Source organism: Sparus aurata, chromosome 2, assembly GCF_900880675.1.
Source record: "Sparus aurata chromosome 2, fSpaAur1.1, whole genome shotgun sequence".
In the NCBI taxonomy this organism is placed as follows: Eukaryota; Metazoa; Chordata; class Actinopteri; order Spariformes; family Sparidae; genus Sparus; species Sparus aurata.
Genome location: NC_044188.1, coordinates 35307458 through 35329607, shown reverse-complemented (window position 1 = coordinate 35329607; position 22150 = coordinate 35307458). Strand labels below are relative to the sequence as shown.

General features: G+C 41.7%; 1 protein-coding gene across 1 annotated transcript in view; it reads left to right on the top strand.

Moving 5' to 3' along the window:
- The window catches only part of ngef (neuronal guanine nucleotide exchange factor), a 97519-nt gene that overhangs the window by 24416 nt on the left and 50953 nt on the right, over nucleotides 1-22150 (top strand). Inside the window, exons 3-5 of the mRNA XM_030441955.1 lie at nucleotides 10397-10735; nucleotides 11144-11208; nucleotides 15767-16014. Coding sequence (XP_030297815.1) covers nucleotides 10397-10735; nucleotides 11144-11208; nucleotides 15767-16014 — 652 coding nt within the window. The remainder of the gene's footprint in view (nucleotides 1-10396; nucleotides 10736-11143; nucleotides 11209-15766; nucleotides 16015-22150) is intronic.

Here is a 22150-nt window from a genome sequence, read left to right as displayed (position 1 = left end):
TCTTTTAAATGCCTTGGCTGCTTGGGCTAGAGTTTTTGGGTAAGAGGGTCCAGAACTAGATTCATATTACTGGCTATAATGAGCTCATTAGGACATGTAAGCATGAGAAACACATTTTGGAAGAATTGAGGGCAGTTATGATTGGGGCTGTAAGCATTAACCAATGTCATAGGTTCACCCACTTTAGAGCCTTTAAGTATCAAGTATCTGCCTTCTTTGTCTTTCTCAATGTTATGGCCACTCCCCTTGATTAGGATGTAAAGGATGCATAAAATGCCAGTCCCTGCCATTGTTGGGTTAGCTTAGCATGTTCACAATCTGTTAGATGTGTCTCCTGTAATAGAGCTATGTCTATTTTATGATTTCTCAGGAAGTTTAGAACCTTTTTACGTTTAGATAATGCATTGATGCCATTAGTGTTCCATGTTCAATATCTAAGAGCTACATTTGTCATCTTGTCTGTCTACCTTTTTTTCCATAAGGTAAACTTACAATATGGGATTCAGGGTACTTAGCCCTGGCCACTGCCACCCCTAAGTAAGTCATATTCATAATTTGTATATTAAAGGCAAGTGTAAAAGTAGACAAGAGAATGATAGTGTGACCCGTGTTGTAGCATAATAGTGAAAAATAAGACAAAGTTAAAAAAAAAGTCAAATGGGACCTGTTGAGCACATGTAAACCCACACTCTTTAACCGAGGAACTATATACGTCATGCAGTTAGTACAACATTTGACATTTCTGAGCGCAAGTGAAGTGGTCCGTGTTGTACACATGCACAGACATCCGTCTGCTCAGGTGAGCGTTTTCAAGTGTCCTGTTATATGGTTATTTATAGTCTGTTGAGAAAGGGGCAAAGCAGTTCAAGTTATTTTTAAGGAAGCAGCTACTTACTTTAAACTCGCCAAATGCCAAAGATGACAGCCGTGCCATCAAGTCAGCACATCGGGATGATGCTTCTTCAGGTAATTTTCGACGGACTGTGGGCAGCTGAAGGTCCATCTCCCCTCTGGAAGATCCAGGCTCGGGTTGGTCGGATGCAGCAGTCGGAAGGATTTTCTTGGCGTGGAGATTTTTTTAATTTGCCATAGAGGAGTGACTTTTTCTTCCACGCTGCATTGAGGATCTTGACCTTGCCCCTTCGCCGGGGCATCGCCGGAGAGTATGGTGTGCGCATTCAATTTCTATTTGATGGTCTTCCTCCAAAGCACACTAATTTGGCAAACCAATTTTGTATCAAAGCTGTTGGGTCATTCCCCTCCACTCCCTCTGGGAAGCCCACAAGCCTCAGGTTCTCTCACCTCACATGGTTCTCTTGGTCATCTAACTTGTCCTTTAAGCTGGTCATCTCCTTCTCGATTGTTTTCTTGTAGTCAGCGAAGTCTTGGTGCTGTCTTGGTGCAGAGCCGATCTGCTAACGGCTGTGGATAATCATACCTGCAATAAGGACAGCTACACCTGGGAATTCATACCCCTGGGGATCCGGTGCTCTCCCTCATACATGGAGCTCATCACCTCTCGCCAAAACCCAGTCGCTAAACAACAAGATGGACGGGCTGCGACTGCGGATTACCTCACACAGGCTAAACCACTGTGTGATGGTAATAACAGAGATTTTGCCTGACCAGTACACCCTAGACAGTGCGGCCGTGCCGTCTTCTGAGTGGACAGGACCACTAGCTCCGAGCAGGAGGAGGACTTTGTATTTATTTGCATAACAGCTAGTGTACAAATGCCACTGTCAAAGACACTCACTGCTCTCCGGACATAGAGTACATAGTACTACAGTGTAGACCTGTCTACTTGCCTATGGAGTTTACTTTGGTAACTATTACAGCTGTTTACGTACCACCGAAAGCTAATGCCAGCTTAGCCATGGAGAAGATATACCTCTCCATTAGCCAACACCAGTCGGCCAACCCAGACAGCATTGTGATAGCGGCAGGGGACTTTAACCATGCCAACCTAAAGTCTGTCCTGCCGAAATTCCACAAATTTGTACATTTGTACATTTCCCGACAATAGAAAGTAACACTGGATCAGGTCTTCTGCAACATCTCCAAAGCCTTCAAAGCCAGCCCTCTGCCACATCTGGGACTCTGATGCCAGCATACGAAACTCTCAGCAATAGACAAAAACCAACTGTGAAGAAAGTCAAAGTATGGACTGAGGAAACCACCTCAGCCCTGCAGGACTGAGGACACAGACTGGAATATTTTTGCTGAGGGGACAGACCTGGAGGGACACACATCAGCTGTCCTTTCATACATAAACTTCTGTGCTGAGACTGTTTCAGAGACAAAAACTGTTAAAGTGCTCAGGGTTTCCTCCAGGATTTTCTTAAACCGTGGGGGAGGTCTGCCTGAGTGGAAGAGGGGTGGTGACGACGACGGCAACATGAATTTTGAAATGTGAAATTATGACTATTTCAAACTGAATGTTTTTCTAAATACGTTATTTACTATAGGGTTTCCGGTACATGACTTGAAAATGATAATTGAAAATAGGATCTTGCAGTATCACTAGGCCAAAACAACATACACAACAACAACAAATTAAAGATATAAGTTAAATAACTAAACTAGTCTATACTGAATACCTCAACCTCCTTCTCTGCCTCTCCTCTTTTCTCTCCTCCACTCACCTCCTGCACTACTTCTGCCTGTGCTCTTATCTAATATAATATTGGGAAGTGTTAAATTTGTTCACATCACCAATACCACGCAGGTAATGTTAGGAATATTTAAATATTACACTTATCATGGTACACATCATTATCATTTCTATTGACTTGAGGGAATAACATCATGACAATAAGTCAAGAACATTGAGCCTCTCCTTTATGTAAGGTTACCTGACTCTCTTCCTCTGGAACCTTTCTCTTCTTTTGAAAACAGTTTAACATACTCATCTGAAAATGTAACCAGAAAAGAGTCATGGCAGAAAATTACCTGGGCATTACCTAAGCTAACGTTATGTCGTGCTGTTCAAAACGTGTATCTGAAACGTAACAGGTTTCCTCTATCAATAGAAAATTAAGTTTTACAGTTAAAAATTAATCTACAACAAAATAATATCATTCTCTACTGTATAACCAAAGACTCGACATGCTTTATTATGCCTAAAGTATTCACTCTTTAACAAGTGTCAATGGTACAAAAATAAAATAAAAATAAGAATCTCTCTGAAATAATGATAGAAATAATGCGTATCCTGTATTAACCAATCAGTAACACATTTATCAGGATTTTTTCTGTAGCCTAATCCATCTATACATTAGGGTCGTTTGAACAAAACTGTATATATAGGCCTATAAAAATATATAACCTAGCTTAGGTACCTTTCTTTCACCCTTTTCTGTCCCTCCACGTCGGACTGTTGTCTCTACTCTCTTCATCTTTCGCGCGCCGCAGCTAGACAGGCTATTTGCAGCGTAGCGTCACATTTCACGAAAAACACCATGTTTTGTGCCAAAATCACATTTCATACAATAATTTACATTAATATAAACATAAAACAACATAAAAACAAGGTTAAAAAAAACAAAACATTATTCTGAAGGTGTGGCGGCTTTTATTTTGCCGTGGCGGTGCGCCACAATCAATTACATGTAGAGGAACCTTGGTGCTCCCCAACCAGAAACTATGGTTCAAAGGCAAGGGGAAGACCCTGCTCACGAAACAGGATTGTGTGTTCAAGTCTGGGGAAATGCAGGCCTACAAGCAAGCACAGCAAAGCCTGAGGAGAGGCATCAGTGAGGCCAAACACAGCCTCCAGCAGTGTATAGAGGAGCACTTTAACTCCACAGACCGCACACTGCCAGACTCCCTCAACAACTTTGTCCGCTGGACACACATCCGGCTCTACCAGGGAAGGACAACGCCATCTAGCTGAACCAACATGAGGTCAGATCCACCCTACATAGAGTCAATGTGAGGAGAGCAGCTGGTCCAGACGGAGTCAGCGGCAGGAATCTCGAGGCCTGCGCAGACCAGCTAGTAGAGGTATTTACCACCATCTTCAACCTCTTGCTACTACAGTCTGCTGTCCCCACCTGCCTAAAGTCAGCAACCATCATCCCAGTCCCAAAAAAGGTACAGTGAGCTGCCTTAGTGACTAATGCCCAGTTGCTCTCACCCCCACAATAACCAAATGTTTTGAGAGACTCATCCTCTCTCACATTAAATCTGCCATCCCTGACATGGACCAACACCAGTTTGCCTATTGAGCGAACAGGTCAGCAGAGGATGCTGTTAACACAACGCTCCACACAGCCCTTACACACCTGGACCATCCCAACACATATGTATAAGTGCTGTTTGTGAACTGCTCAGCATTCAACACGGTCATTCCCCACAAACTCATCTACAAACTGAGCAACCTGGGCTTAGGCAGCTCACTGCGCACATGGATACTGGACTTCCTCAGCAACAGACAACAAAACTTCAGAACTGGAAGCTGCACATCATCCACTCTCATCCTGAACACTGGCACACCACAGGGGTGTGTCCTCAGTCCCCTCCTATAGTCCCCTTCACCCATGACTGCTCCTCCATCCACCCCACCAACACCCTCGTCAAATTTGCTGATGACACGACCCTCATAGGACTGATAACGGATAACAATGAGTCAGCCTACAGGAAGGAGATCATGCATCTGACAGAATGGTGTTAGGACAATAACCTGGACTTAAACACCTCAAAAACCAAGGAACTGATTGTGGATTTCCAGAAATACAAATGCACAGAGCTCTCTGCCCGCTCCATGCATGGGGAGGAGGTAGAGAGGTTAGAGAGCATTAAGTTCTTTTGGGTTCACATCTCGGCCGACCTCACCTGGAGCACTCACATCTCTCGTCAGGTGGGGAAGGCCCAACAGAGACTATTCTTCCTTTAGGCCATGATTTCGGCCATGTCCACATGTACCAAAACAAGCTTCCCCCCCACCCCCCATCTTCCTTGGCATAGTTTCAAAAATATTTGCGTCCAAAGGGATCCGTTGTAAATGACTCAGCACGCTTTAGTTCATATTCCAGGCCTATAGGTGGAGCTTGAAATTCACCAAAAACCGAGAGAAGAGAGACATAAAGACATAAAGCTTGCGTGCTGTATACAAACAGACAGTAAACGGAGAAACCGAACACAAATGATGTGGCGTATACGGTTGTCTGCATGATATTTTGCCCTAATAACCCTAATAGGCTCAATACCTTCTGCAGTACGAACACAAGCATGTAGTCCACCATTGTTGTTATTGTTATGAGACGACGCAGGGTTGAGAGGTCAAAAGATATGTTTAGAAAAAAAAAAAGTTAAGAAAACAATGACAATAAAGATTGTATTCTATTCTATTATATGCTTATAAGCCTAAGTTTTCTCTGTGACAGGCAAGGCTCTCTTCAAGGGATTTGACACGATTACCCAGTGCTCTCGCATCACTGACGAGCTTCTCCACTGAGTCCGAAAGCATTGTCAGTTTTTGGTCCAATAGAACTTGAATGCGATTGAATGCTTTATCTATTTCACTACCATGGCGGCAGAGTGGGAGCGACAAGTAAACATCATGGTTAGCATTATCAGCGGTTGAGGTTTTGCTAACACAGATATCTGTACTAGGCTGTTTATTCTTATTGTCCTTGAGTGTTGGATCTCTTTTGGGAGCCATTTTTCTCCTCAGAGTTGAAGTGCCCAAAAGCAAGCAAAAGTTATTTGTTTCCTCACTGTTTCAGAGTTAGAATTTAAGGATTTGCACAAGCGTTGGAAACACTGTGTGTGACTTCTATGCCACCATAACCGGAATTATTATTAGTGCTGATTGTAATATTACTGTCCTCGGGCTGCTGTGACACAGAAATGTCCCTGTTTTCGGGACAAAAAAAGGAATTCTGATTCTGATTCTGATTTCGAAGCGCCTCAACTGTAGCCAACTTGAGCAGTACTTTGTACGCTATGGACTCCCTGCATGCATCCATTCGGCTCAGGGGTGAGATTTTGAAAGGAAACTGCTGACACGAGTCACAAGAAAAACAAAAGAGACAATTTTCTAGAGACAAGCTTTTGAGGAAGAAGACAGTGTGCTGTTGAGAGCACAATTTGAGGGATAAAAGGAGGTCAATGTCATACTCTGTTGTTGGAAAAATGCTGAACCTCGGTGGTCTATCAAGTGAAACCTGAAGTGAGCCTGAACCTGAACAGTTCACTGCAATCATTTGCTACCTAGTCAGACTGTCATCAGATCATCATGATCCAGAGCAGCCACAATAGCTATAGACTAGAGCATGGAGAAGGGCTGAAGCCTGAAAGTGGACACTCCAGGACCACTCACAGTCAAATGAAAGATTTTTTGCCACAACCAGATTTCGTTGCAAGACAACAAAGTCAAGTCACAGATGGAGATCAAGATGCGCTGGAGTAGATCTAAGTGTTGAGACTGTTGATACTTCAGATGCAGATGTTTCATAAAAGGGAGAACTTTGAGTTGAGCATTCCAGGGGAATGAAGAATTGTTTTATTTTCAGCTTCCCTATTCAGTCTAAACAAGTTCAGGTTATGTACATATTTGTGTGTGATGAGCACATCAAAACTTTCTAGAGAGGGGAAGGTGTGGCATGGTGGCAAATAAGGGGATACATTAATATAATGTCTAAAACAAGAAGAAACAAAACATATCAAACTAAAGTGAAAATGAGTATCCTGGCGCGCAGGTGGTCGAGCGGTTAGAGCGCATGCCATAAATGCAGCCGACCCCGGTTCGGTTCCGGCCGGAGGTCCTTTGCTGCATGTCACATCCCCCTCTCTCTCCCATATTTCCTATCTGTCTACTGCATAATAAAGGCGTCTATGCCAAAAAATCTTTAAAAAAACACAAAAAAAATGAGTATCCTAAAGAATATTTCATTAGGGACAAAATGATTATATGGGCGATACTTAAGATAATTCAGTCATAAAACAAATAATGTAATTTAAAAACATGAAGTGGTGAAGGGGCAAATGAAAGTAACTAGTAAAGTGTTGCCAGAGTAGACACACTCAATTGCTGTGGTTTTGTTTGGGTATTTGATTGGTCAGCAGAGGTGGTCAGATCAGTCTACCTGTGATGATTAGGGGGTGGGTGGAGATGAAAAGATGGCGATATAAGACTGCAACAGAGAGCACATGATGATCAATAGCAGCATTAGCCTTGTGTAGGTCTAGTTTATGTTTGAGTAATCAGAAGAAACTGTAGTCAATGAGCTACCACGCTTTTCCCGTTTGTGTTTGTGTGTTTCAAAACGGGTAAAGCTAAAGTGAACTTGAGGTCCAATGACAGAGCTGCTGATCTGGAAGGACTGAGTTGGCTTTCTGATAAGATTTTGCTGTGACTGCTATGTGGCAATCTTCTGTGATGTCCAACGAGGATTTCCACAGTTGAACTGTGAGTTTGTGTGCTTGCTGGACTTCCGCTTCATGATAAAGGGACTATTCCTGCCAGACTGTGAGTGTTATCCGCTGGACTTCTGTTTGTGAGGAGAGGAGTTCTTTGGATTAACTTTGAGTTTGCTTCTCTGCACCTTTTCTTCATTAAAGGTTTATCCAAGCCCAAAAGGTTGGGCACATTGGATGCTTGTGTACTGTGTGTTGGCTGCATTACCCAGCTGCTTCTGCTCACTCATGCATTTGTGTTCCCATAGGCTGCCTGTCAGCTGTGTTGCTGCTGCAGCACGGCTTTTGCCTGCCCTATCTGTTAACATGGAATAAGCCTTTGATAATTATTGATAAATATGATGTAATGATTTTCCTTTACCCCGCTGAAGAGGGCAGGGGCTTGTTTCTCCTTAAGTCCACCCCCATCTTTTATGTCTTTGCTATGTTCAGCTGCAGGTGGTTCTCCCCACACCGCTTAACAATTGTCGACTAGGTCCCTTTACTCATCCTCCCTCCCACCCTCTACATCACGATGGCCGTGGCGTCAGAGAATTTCTGCAGATGACACGTATCAGTGCGATACTTAAGGTCTGCAGTGTAGGTGGTGAAGAGGCAGGGAGACAGCATCATTCCCTGGGGGGTTCCAATGTTGCTGATCAGATGGTCAGACACACAGTTCTGTAATCCCACAAATTGAAGGTTCTGGACAATTGGAAGAACATGACGTGCGCAGTGGTGTTGGGTATATCCAGGGAGGAGTAGGCTTCCTGTAGTATATAGATATAGGAACAGTATGTGACTATCAGTGTGTTTACATGCACAGGTTAGTCAGATTACAGCCATAGTTCGACTATGCTACTCAACCAGACAACTACAATTATCTGAGTATACATGCCGAGGGAACATCGGATTATTTGGCCGAAGCATGTCATACCCTGGCATGCTAGGTGGCGCTGTGCCCATTTCAACTAGTGGTAACAGAGCCACCTCCAGCTGACCTCTTTACGTCACCAGCTGCCTCGGCATTCAAGAAAGATGGCGCACGAAGAGCGAGACAAAGCTACATCTTTGTACATTTCGTATATGGTGTACATGATAATTACACAAACTAGGGGCACAATGGCACTCTTTCTTGCGGTGATTTCGGAGGAGAGACGCCGCCACCGCCGTCCGTCTACTTCCGGCTAACGGGCCTGGGGAAAAAATTTCACGCCTGCGCAGAACGCAAAATCCGATCCGATTTTGGACGAATACATGCAGGAGTAATGCGACTATCAATCGAATAATCTGGGTGCTTTAATTCGACTATGAGAAATCCGATCCGGTCCGATTTTAGTCAGACTAAGGTGTATACATGCATCTTAAAGATACGTTCATAGTCAGACTAACCCAGTAATTCGGTTTTCTTGAGTGTCATGTAAACGCACTGTTTGTCTGCCTGTGCATCTGCTGCATGAAATAGAGGATTCCTAATGGCTGTACCACACTCGGGCATCTAAGAGACCCGCATTTTTTTTTTTTCTTTCTGTCTTGGTGTTTGTGTGTCGGGCTAGGTAGTATGTAGAGAGTTGATGGCATTGTCTTTAAAAAGTTAAACAATAATATTTAGGGCACATATAATTAAGATTAGAATAACTAGAAAATGCATCTCATGCTGAAAATGCTGTGTGAATGCTGAAATTGCCTATCAAAAGTCAAGTTGACCTTGTAGTCCAGTGCATGGACCTGACTTTAGTGCTCAAACTGCTTGGCCACTGACTCAGACAGCAATGTAAATTTGGATGTTAGCATTTGTGTACAAAGTTTAATAAAAGTCATATTGCATGAGGGATGTGGAATATATCCCATGATTATTTTTGGCCTTTCCATGGCTTCATTATGCTAAGACAAGATAGGGGGAGAGTGAGTGGGGATAACATGCAGCCAAGAGCCACAGGGTGGATTCAAACCCTGGGCCTCTGTGGCAAGGACAGGGTTACATAGTATCTAGCAAACTAGCAAAGAGATTCTGACAGTTTCCTATTTTTTTCTGTTGTAGACTGGTGACCTTGCTCAAAGGACCTTACTAGAAACAATTCTGGCACAGCTGAAGCCATTTAACATTTACAACAGAGAAAGGTTGTACATGTAAAATGTACTCAACAAAAAAACATTCAGACACTGCTACAGGTGTAATCAATCATCCAGTCAACCATGTGCATGCACGTGTGAAGTTTTTAACTACACTGGAAATTTCTCTTAAAGTAAGAGGATGAGGATTTGATCCCCTGATCATGAGATCATGCGATTTACCCATTCCCCAAAAAGGTTAAGCACCAATGATCTACATCATATACATTTCTCACATTAGACTGTGAATTAACCTTAACCCACAAAAGTCAAGTCCTTTTTTCTAAAAAGCGGTACATGAAAACCTAATTTCACAGGTGACCATGGAAGTTAATTCTTCACCTTGAGGAGAAAGAGTTCATTTAACAAAAAAACCCTAATCTCAAAATTCAATAAATACCTATGATGGTCTTCAGTCTGCAAATAGAGCTGGCTTTATGGTAACTGTGTGATCTCAGTGTGTAACTTGTATACTGTACTGGGCATACAGTCTGTTTAAAGATTGTAATCTTATCAGTTGTGAATGTCCTGGACCATGACCTGGATTCTTCCCAGGTGTTGCTGTGAACGGACTAAGTTTAAGGGGTCACCCTAAATTATGGGACCTTGAGGTCTATAAAAGAAGCATTTGTTATGTCAACAAAATTAGGATAGTGAGATGTTGAATATATTTTCAAAGTACAGCCACTAAATAAGGCCACGGCATGTCAAATGAAGGCTATTGCTGAACAAATATAATGCAATTAACTTTAGACAAATCTATGCACATCTGTAAAGATCACACTTCAAAATGCCTTCCAGAAATTTGAAGAAGGCAGATAGATGATGATAGTTGCAATAGATGTAATTATAAATCTGTATTTTTTTTTGCTTTCAAATGTAGCCCTCAGCTTTCACCACAGCTCCATCATTCCAGAACGGTGTTGCCAAGCAATGGTGAGACCAGCAGCAGACATGCTCTGTACAACAGTGATGCTGCGGATAGGACAAGAGAAGTGGGAGGAGGGAGGAGTGTGGACATATCCGCTGCCTCCATCAGCCAGCATAGAGATTTTACAGCTGACATGATCCCTTACCGCACTCACAGCATTCATACTGGAGACATTAAAATGCTGTCCGAGCAAACGGCTGCAGTTTGCACTGTACAGGAGGTCAGCGGGAAAACCATGAGCTCACTTCAACCCTGTTCTGGTGGAGAAGACCAGGATAACATCAACCTCAGGTTAGACCAAATAACACTGGAGCAGAGAAGTAAAGGATGGCAATTAAAAAACATTATTGTTTTATAAAGCTTCAATTTTTGTTTCAGCTAAAAGTAAAAAGTGTGTGTATAATAGGTAAATATAAATGATTCATGGTTTTAGTAGATTACATTGTGGGCACTGTAAATTATGAGAAAGCGATGGTGTAATTCGAATGATTTAAGAGGTACACATTGTGTGCTTAGAAAGTAATTGTGAAAAGGGAGCAGGCCCTTTTATGTTTCCATCAAATACAGCAAAGAGTAATTTCCCTGCTTGAGTTTGATGAAAAGGCAGCATGGAGAAGTCATAATTTTTTAATGTTAATTCAATTAAGCAAAGAAATTTATATAATCGCCCACCTAGACAAACATTTCCTTTTTTTCCAGGTTGCTGAGCAAAGAAAATAGCTCGAAGACCATCTCCCACAGCCTCAACATCATCAAAAACATTGGTGAGGAAAGGCTTGTCAAAGGGTGAGGGTAGCATATACTTTGTATTCCACCCACTATCTCCACCTTTTGCCACAAAAGCATCTCTGACTTGTGAAAATATTATATGAATATGACTGAGCATTGGTAAAAAAATAGCAATTAAGAACAATTTATTAACCATAAATTATTACCATAAATGAATATGGTAAGCAAAAACCTCATCAGAAAGCAGAAAAACGTTTAAGAAATGCAACAATATTGTCTGTGGTTTGCACTGTACAGGTACTGTTTTATCTATCTTTGCATTTCTTTAGCTGTGTGTTTGTGTGTGTTTCACTCATTGTTATGTAATTCGCAGTCTAGCTCTACACCCACCAAAGCAATCTGCAGTTTATGAGATTATGCAACAAGCACCTTCCTTCTGGATGTAAACATTGCCAGCATTCCGAGAAAAAGGCATCTGCGCTGTTCAGCAAAAATAAACCAGTCAATAATTAATTGTTGCATTGAAATTTAAAAACTTTCTATATACTCAAACCTGCTTATTTTCACATTGTTGGACTGGAAGTGGAATCATAAATATGAATAAAAATATTACTTCTCACCCAAGTACCCTATTGCATACTACACTATATACCTCAAATCAAATCAATTTTATTTATATAGCCCAAAATCACAATCACAACAGGCTTTACAATCTGTACAGCGATTGACATCCTCTGTCCTTAGACCCTCGATTCGAGTGAGGAAAAACTTCACGTGTTGATGGAAAAAACCTTTACATAGGGGAAAAAAGAAGATGGAAGAAACCTTAGGAAAAGCCACAGAGGAGGATTCTCTCCCAGGACAGACAGACATGCAATAGAAAGAACAACAAAATCACAGTTTAAGTTGAGTTGACAGAATATCTGATATAAATTCTAATAAATGTAAAGGTTGTGGATCCGAGAGACGACTGAGCCAGACGAGGCATCGCCAAGTGGTGCCTGAGCCACACAACATCCTCTCAACCTTGGTGACCTGGAAGAGGGCAGGACACACAAGATAGTTAGTAATAGATAGAAAGATCAGAAGAAGAGGAATCAGACTTTACAGAAATACGGATATAAGGAGCAAGTAAAACAGAGGAAAAAAATGATCCAGTGGAGCCCAGGGTATGATGATCCAGATCCATCAATAGTGAGGCAGCAGGAGAGGTAGATGTCTCAGGGGCCCGTGGTCCATCAAAAGGGAGCCTGAATGAAAAGAGAAGAGGAGGACGAGGGGGAAGAGGAGGAAGATGAGGAGGAAGCTATTGAGAGTGTAGAGAGAACACAGCTTGCAGCTTCTGGAGACAGAAAACAAAAACAAAATTATAATACTATAGGTAACTCAATGAGACTGAGACCAGCCCACTGAAGAAGCTAGCAGTCGAAATCAGTAATGTTTAAAGGCTAAATCCAATAGATATGTTTTGACTTTAGATTTAAAGGCATCAATAGAGCCAGATTGTCTGATGTCAGCTGGGAGGTTATTCCAGAGGAAGGGGGCATGATAGGATAAATCCCTGCAGCCAACTGACTTCTTCTTAATCCTGGGAACCCTCAGGGGCCCTGAATCTTGAGAATGTAATACACGAGTTGGGATAGATGGTATAATGAGATCTGACAGGTACGGCGGGGCAAGGCTGTGTACAGTTTTGTATGTCATCAGCAGCAACCTAAAGTCAGATCTTATATGAGTTGGAAGCCAATGCAGTGAGACTAGGATTGGTGTAATGCTCTCATGCAGAAGACCTGAAGATAAGACATTGCAATAATCCATCCTAGACTAAACAAAAGCATGAAACTGTATTTCTGCATCAGCCATGGACAAGAAGGCCCTAATTGTAGCTATATTGTGCAGGTGGTAAAAAGCGATCTTGGTAAGTTCATTGATGTGCTGATTGAAAGAAAGGGGAGAATCAAAAGTAATACCTAGGTTGTTGACAGTTGGACTGAGAAATAACACAGTTGTCGAGAGTTACCTTCACCTGATCGAAGTGGTGTGTCTGTCGAGTGGGGCCACTAACCAGCATTTTGTCCAAATTCTGTTTTCTGTTTTCTGACAACCATTTCTTCACTGCATACAAGCAGGTCTCTAATTTTGTGATTTCAAATTCATAATCAGCTTTTATTGGCACAAACAGTTGAGTGGCGTATGCATAGCATAGCATGGAAATGTAATCCATAACTCTGAATAATTTGGCCAAGAGGTGAAATATATAAAGAGAAGAGCAAAGGGCTACCAAGAATCGAAACCCTGAGGAACTCCACACTACACATCAAAAAATATTGATGCAGTAATATTGTAAGAAACACATTGTGTTCTTTCCAATAGGTAAGACTTTAGCCAAGCGTCAAACTTGGCGAGACCAAAGAGTGCCCGCAATAATTACATAATCACTCATGACCGCAGTTACAGGTATGTGTTATAAAAACAACAACAACACGAAGTGTTCCCAACTGAAGGATTAGTCGAAATGCTTGTATTTGTCTCTTTTTGAGATTTGTGTGCTGGCATCAACATGGGGTGTTTTATTTTGAAAAGTAGCCAGATGTTATATTGTTGTTTCGGTCCGTAACTTCCTGTCTGCTCTGGGCTAATTCAGCTGAAATGCTGCGTCGTGCTCCGGCATCCACCAGAAATAGAAGTCTTGCATTTCTGCTCCAGAGGGCTAAGAACTGCCAGAGCAGATACACAGCACAGTGGACCCGGTGGAAGTTAACACATAGACGAGAGTGAAACCTATCAGCTCTGCTGGTGTGGCGGAGCCGTAACGCAGCAGACACGTATTTGGTTATGTCCACATAGTGCAAAGGCTCAAATTAGCTCCTGATGAGCACAAAGAAAAGCAAAAAGCAAGCACAAACAGCAAAAATCGGACTCGTGCCTAAACTCCAGTCAATGGGAAAAGAGAGTTTCAAACCTTGAGAAATGTAGCTACTCAGGCACGTGCACACATAAGGCCCAAGGGGTGCTTGAGCCCCTCCCCTTTTTGCCTCACATCAAAAAGTGCCCTTTTTGTGTGTTTTTCAATGAATAAATAAATTCCTGTTGTGCATAGGGATGTAAAAAAAAAATGGCGGTATAAAAACGCCAAGGTTATCTACAGTAAGTATTTCGTAATATGGTGTTGTGAGAGTGTTGAGCCTATTAAGCCTCTTCTCTGTCCGCTGCGGCTCCGCTCTGTCTCTCACAGAGGAGAGAGAGATAGATAGAGAGAAGCCGCCATGCACGTAGATGAGACATGACAATGGAGCGTCTTGAACCTTTGTGAGTTATAAATCCATTAATATAACTTCCTTGTGGGGGCTAACAAGTCGCCTTCCACTTATTCAACGTGCTTAAATATGAGTCATATTTCAGAAGAACGCCCATTTGTGCTTGTTACGCTAACTGCTTGTTAATGAGAGTTAAAAAATAATCTAATATGACAGTTGTCTGTGTCGGCTGTTTATCTTGCCACAAATCCTAAACTTCTTCCAGATATTAAGTTTACTGTGACTTTGCTGTTGTAAACATTGCTGTTCCTACTAGCATTCACAGTAGCAGTCACAGTAGTCATTTCTTGGTTTTGTCACATTTTTAGATGTGTAGCCTGTATTTCTAGTTTGCACTTGCCCTTCAATAAATAGCCAAATAATAAACCAGTGTTTTATTGCTTTTTAAGAATTGCAGCTGAATTGCATGTCTTCCAAACCTCAGTATTATGATAATGTGAATAAACTCATGTTGAAAATAATTTGTTGACTCAAAAGAAATGGCAATTGCATTTCACTCGCAGCTACACAGGATACACAGCTAAGTAGTTCACTTTCTATTCTATAAGTATTTTGTTTATTAATTTTACATTGATTAATCTACATATTGTGTTATTAACGCCTTAAAAAATAAAATGGCGTAAAGCGCACATACTGCCACTTCTGACTTTGAGCCCCTGCCCCTCTATAATCATGTGCACGTCCCTGTAGCTATTAGATGCCAGTTAAAGGCCACTGGGTTTGGCACATTTTTCTGTTTGTTTGGAGGCTTTGTTTGTGTGTGGAGGCTGCATGTTGGTTTACATCCAGGTCCCTGGTGAGGTCCCAACAGGTGCGAATAAAAGTGACAACAGGTGAAAAGCAGGACAACCCCAAAATAGGGAATGATTTTGCATATGATGGCCACAGACAACTGCTCTCTCCTTATCCTTCCTGGCTGGTTCTTCGCTAGTTTTGTGTTCTGCTAGTGTCCTTGTCACTACTGGTAGCATGAGGCAGTGCTTGCAAGCCAAGTCAGGTTGCACAGTTAGTCCATAAAAGAGCATCAATACAGCGAGGAGGTACAGGAGGAACAATACCAGAGCCCTACAAAATGACCCGTAGAGGGTCACTGGTGAGCATGTTTCTGGCATTCATAAGAAAAGAGGGGAGGTCTATCTATCTGTAGATATATATATATATATATACTCAGAAAACTTGTGTTGTGATATCATCAGTTCGTGTGTGTGTGTGTGTGTGTGTGTGTGTGTGTGTGTGCATGTGTGTGTGTGTGTGTGTGTGTGCGTGACCGCCACAGCCTTCCTATACCAGGAATATCGAGACACCTCCAAGCTGCAGGAGATCGAGCTACGGCGACAACGCGAGACCCTTTCGCCTGTAGTCACAGGGACTGTGTTGTCAGGGACCAGTGTGATGTCCCCTCCGGTGTTACAGCTGCAACTGAGGAACAGTGCTCGCTCACTGAGCTTGTGGCAGAATCTGGAAGCTGTGCAGTCCAGTGGCCTGCTCACCCAGTTACCGCAGAAAGAAATCATAATGCAAGAGGTAAGTGGTTTTGTGAGGGTGAAATGTTGTTTGGATATACTATATATAACCATTAGTGATAGAATATTACATTCAAGAAGTAACCATTACCTTTTAGGTTTCAACATTCATTGTCATCTTAGCCTACACCAGACAGGAGAAAAACATAAAATACTACGAGTAGACTGGCAACACAGATATTTTTACTTTAAAATACAATATGATACACTATAATACACTCAAGTGCCAGCCAGTTGATTTGCACTGGCAAACCTTGCCAGACTTATAAAACAACCCTGCAATACATGGAAGGAGGACCTGGCTGCAGAAAAGATGACTGAGGTCAATCACTATGGTCATCCGCATGAAGGAATATAAACTGACAACCTGTGGAACTGTTTATCCTTTGCAGGCTAGGGTGTAGTAATAATGTTAATGTAATGTAAGAGGCAATGTCAAGGCCCCTTCCCTTAACCATTAAAATGAAAGTAAATAAAGGCAGACAGAGACAATAAAAACCTTTTAAAATTTCACAAGAATTAAACCAAGGGGTGCTATCACGCTCTTTTGCCAAACTCAATCCTGAAATTCATCAGATATATTCAAGGTGGAATTCTGATCAAGCACAGGGACTTGCACATGATTATCGAGGGGCAGGGGCTCAAAGTCAGAAAAGGGCAGCATGAGCACGCAAATTTTTTTTCAGGCCTTAAAGATCCCATATTATACTGTTTTTCACCAATTTCACACAGCTGTCAGAGGTCCAACCACACTGTATTTGAAATGTATTGCCCCAAATCCATCCGTGGTCCTGAATTTCAGCTGTCTAAAAGTTGCTCAAGTGAGCTCTACTGAGAGCAGGCTGTTTCTGTGCCCGCACCTTTAAATGCTTATGAGCTCCTTCTGTTAACACCTGCCTTGCCTGCGACATGCCCCTCTCAGGGAGAGGATGCCGCTTACGTTAGCGGTAGCATGCGCTAATGTCTACAGTGGATGTAACACTATGGCTCGCCGAAATGCTCTCGTTCATCCATACCAGTCTGACCCAGAATTGTATGCAGAAGGAGAGGCTCCTGAAGAAATACAGACTATGCGGCTGCAGCAGGACGTTTCAGAATGGTTAGTGTGTCTGAATGTTACTTAGTGTGTTCGTATGTGTTACAGCTAACAGCTAGCGAAAGCTGTGTTTGTCTCCAACACAGTCTCCAAACTCTTTGCATAGTCTGTCTCCAATCTGCACGTTTCCAGACTTTTTACTGTGACAACCAAGCTCCCTCGTAATATTATTAACATTAAAACTTGCTTCAAACACCATTGCATAGGGGACCGAAGCGGAGGTAACTAGTTAGCCAATTTCAAGCTGACTTCACCATACTCGTGGCAACTGTAAATACTATCAAAACTTGCCGACACTTACCTGTGGCCCGGGTGCAGTTGCTGGGTCCCATATGGTTGAGAATCCTTTTACAAGGGAGGTGTCGAGGCAAGGCCAGCTTTTTGCTGACCCTCATTACTGAAGCAGTCAGACGAGAAGTGGTTAGCACACACATACAAGCTAACAGGAAGCGTAGCCGGCACGTTGTGGTTAAAAATTAAACACAACCACTGTCTCTTCTGTTGTTCTGTAGCCGGGGACAGAATATAGGCACTTATGTTGATTTTTACAACCAACAACAGAGCAATATGCATTTCTAGCTCTGAGTGACAACATTGCGAAACAATGCTAGCTTACCCCTAGACACACCGAACTTCACCTCGGGGATGGACACCCCCCTCTTGGATATCTCCTATAATCACACAGAGGAGGCCGGCCTATGAAAATCTTCCTGTAGTAACGTTACGTCCCAGCACATATTTCGAGGCATCAAACATTTTATATCGTTGCCGTATTTGTCGGAAAAGATAAAAAAAACTCACCATCCGAGAAGCCTTCCTTGTTGTGGGGAAGTCCTGTGAGTCGATTACCGAGTGCAGTAGAATCCCGCAGTAATGATCATCATTGAGCTGCAGAACTCTACTGCACTCGGCTTTTTGATGGCGGTTTATACTTGGACCCATTTACTGCAGTATATTGTTGTCGTGCGGTCGTTTCGGAGGATGCTAAAACTACATAAGCTAGCGGTCTGCAAAATTTATCTCTCGAGGGAGGGTCCTACTCGGTGTCATGGTGTGTTAGAACATGGATTAAATTTACACCGGAATATCCCTTTAATCTGAACAGCCAGAAGGAGTGCCGTTTTACCAGTGGGTGGGCTGCAGAGACCATGCCGGAATCGTTTGCTTCCCTCATTCTGGGAGTTGGTAGGCTCAGGAAGGACCAGTTTATATATGTTGACACCAGAGAACATGTGTTTTTCATAATATGGGACCTTTAATAACACAATATGTTGATTAATGTAAAATAAATAAACGTAAAAGTACTTAAAGAAAGCTAACTACTTAGCTGTGTATCCTGTGTAGCTGTCAATGATATACGATTGCCATTTCTTTTGTGTCAACAAATTATTGTCAACATGAGTTTATTCACATTGTCATGATACTGAGGTTTGGAAGCCTTGCATTAAGAGGTCTGCTACCCTTAGCTGATTCCTGGCGCTTCTTCTCCTTCCTTTTCTGTGTCATTTCTTTTTTTGCAATTGTGCTGCAGGCATAATGAATGTAAATCCAGTTTAATTACAGATGGTAATATTTCAAACTCAGATAACCTACAGCTTATATCTCCTCCAAAATTACTGCATTATTAATCATTTATGGCATTATTATTATTATTATTTTTATTTTTTTATTTTTTATTTTATTAGCCTACAGTAGTAGTACCAGTTCCAACAATGACACCAATATATATCATCAATATCAATATCAATATCATCATACAAATAGGCACTGAAAATAATGGATCAGAAACCTGCTAGGTGGAATCATTGCCAAATTCTCAAGAAACAGAATTTACTAGGATTTGACAGCTTTGTAAACTTTTCATTTTAAAAACTATTTTTGAAATTAGAACTAGGGTTGAAACGAGCGTAAACTGTAGAATAGCAAAACGCAAAACCACATTTGGACAATCATCCATTGCAGTAATTGGTCCAAACTTTAGAATACATTACCATCAGAAATTAAAACATTGACATAGCTCAAGGTTTTCAACACACAAGTAAAACAATGGCTGAAACTGATAAATAAACCCTGTGAACATTGACCCACACATGCACAAACACACACAGAAACATTAATTGTTGTCCCTGTTTTTGATGTGTTATGTATTCTTATTCGTGTGTAACTTTTAGTGATGGGACAGGAGTTGCAAATTAGTCCTGACTAGAAACCTGTATGCATGGCATATATTTTATAAGTTATATGAAACAATGTACAATGTATTTGTCCCTGCTCAATAAACTTCTAAATTAAAAAAAGAAGAAGCAGTAGTAGTTGTAGTTGCATGAATACAGAAGCATTCATGCAACTACTACTACTAAAGCAACCCTAAAGTAAGCCAGCATATAAAATGGTACAGTATTATAACTGCTTGGTCTCACACACACACACACACACACACACACACACACACACACACACACACACACACAGCTAACATAAACTGAGACCTATATTAGCTAGACAATAAGATAATAATTCCCAGACTTCCCGAAACCGAGTCATGACTTCTGAACTGGTAGGCTAAGACTAATATATTTTTTCCAAGGTTGCACATTAACACAGCTTGCATAACAAAAAGAAAATTATGGGAGGGCAAGTGCAAACTAGAAATACAGGCTACACATCTAAAAATGGGACAAAACCAAGAAATTACCACTGTTATTGCTACTGTGAATGTTAGTATGAACAGCAATGTTTACCTTAACTCTCATCAACAAGCAATTAGCTTAACAAGCACGGATGGGCACTTTTCTGAAATATGACTCAATTAAGCACGTTGAATAAGTGGAAGGCAACTTGTTAGCCCCCATAAGGAAATTATGTTAACTGTCACATCTTATTTTTGTGCATGGTGGAGTTCTTAATGAGGCAATGTCCCCCCCCCCCCTTTCTATCAGTTTATTTTCAATTTCAATTAAAGTGGCATTATTTATTGGCATGACTGTATACAAAACACAAACTATAACAGTAATAGTACACATAAATAAACAAAATAAACAATAACAAAAGAAGAGAGCATGGAGAAAAAAGGGACTATGGAAGGTAGGTAAGAGTAACATAAGACATAAATATATATGACTAATAGATTGTTAGTTAATAAACATTAATTATCAACCATGTGTGACTGAGTTACGGAGCTCATGGCAGGCTGCTATATATCTCGCTGCCAGTCTACAGCAGTCCTCCCTCTTTCCAGTAGGACCAGAAGTCTCTCTGGTTCACTTAGATGGAGGAAATCTGGGAATATTTTTATTTTTGCAAAATATTTATCTCTGAGACTTTCATATTGGTTGCAGTGAGTTAGGAAGTGCAGCTCTGTCTCTACTGTTCCCTGGTCCCAGTAAGAACACAACCTCTCCTTTCTGGGCAGCCAGGTCTGTCTGTGCAGGCCTACCTCCACTGCCAGGTTGTGCTCACTCAGTCTGTACTTAGTCAGTGTTCTCCTCAGTTTTGTATCAGACGCTTTGGTCAGGTAGGCTGCCACAGTGTACTGTCTGTTTAGGGCTACACATGTTTCCATTTTGCTCTGGGATTCTATTATTTCTGTCCAATAATTAGGGCCCGAGCAGGTCTCGACCTGCGAGGTCCCTATTGTTTTTCGAATGACGACTTTTTCGTCCCAAATCAACACATTTTTCACTGCCTGAACATACCCCAAAACTCACCAAACTTGGAATACATGTCACACCTGCCAACAAATTTCAGAATCTTTTGGTGTCCTCAATTTCCACCGCTAGGTGGCGCTATAATCAAGGAAAGTGCGTTTTGGCTTGTAGCTCGCATATACTTTGTCGCACATGCCTTATATCCAGGCCTTAACTGAATTGTGCTGAATCTCATCTTATAGACTACGCCCAATTCCGCCTTTTGTTTTTTTCCGCAAATTCGCCAAATGTCACAAACATACTTTTTCAAACTCCTCCCAGACGATTTCACCGATTTCCACAAAACTTTGCACACAGCATCTGTGGACTCTCCTCACAAAAAAGTTTTGAAAGAATTTTATATTCCAAACAATTCTCAAGTTATTAAATAACAACTTCATGTACATTTGGCTCAATATCTCCACATTGGTCTGTCCGAATGACATGAAACCCAGGTGAGTACTTCCCCATGAGCCACTAAAGCTCTGTGAACAAATGATAAACTTACTTTTTCAAACTCCTCCTAGTCCATTTCATCCATTTCAACAAACATTGCAAGTAGCATCTGTGGACAAAACTTATCAAAAGCTTTCACCTACGTCACACGTGGTGGGCCGGTCCATTGTGATGCTTCGAAATAAAACCATCAACTCATTATAACTTCCACATACAATTTGCCATCTACTCCAAATTGCTCAAACATGCACAGGGTCATGCCATGAATACATCTACGTGACACACCCTGACGCGGGTCGACTGCAAGGGCCTGTTCATTGCTGCTTGCAGCTTTAATCTATGTATTTTTTCTTTGATCATAATTTGTTTGGGTCTCATGTTCTGAGTGCTTTTGTCCTGAAGCTGAGATGGTGATGGTGATATGATCTGATTGGCTGATGGTTCGCTCAGCCTCAGGGCCAGCAGGCAGAGGGGACTCCTTTGTGGGTTCGACTCCTGGTAGCATAGAGAGAAATTTAGGGCTTGTTTTTGAATATTTAACAGTAGAGGATATTGGCCTAATTCAGCTCTGCATGCAGAGTTGGGAGCTCCTCTCTGCACATGGAGGATATTTTTGCAGAACTCTGCATGTAGAGTGGAGAAATGTAGAGATTTCAATAAAAGTTCTTTTTACACGTTTTTTGAAAATACTCAGGTGAAACAGGTGTAGCAATCGACATTTGTGGCAATAGAATGTGTGAAGTATTTTGACATCACCAGAAGCTATACACTGCTGTGGTCAAATGTCCATCTCTGCTCCTGTAACCAGATGGTTTATATTGTCTATGCATTTCAGTTCTCTGGTGTCCCTCAGTCTGTTTATTTTGCAGCACTTATGATGATCGCGGCAGGTGGGTGAC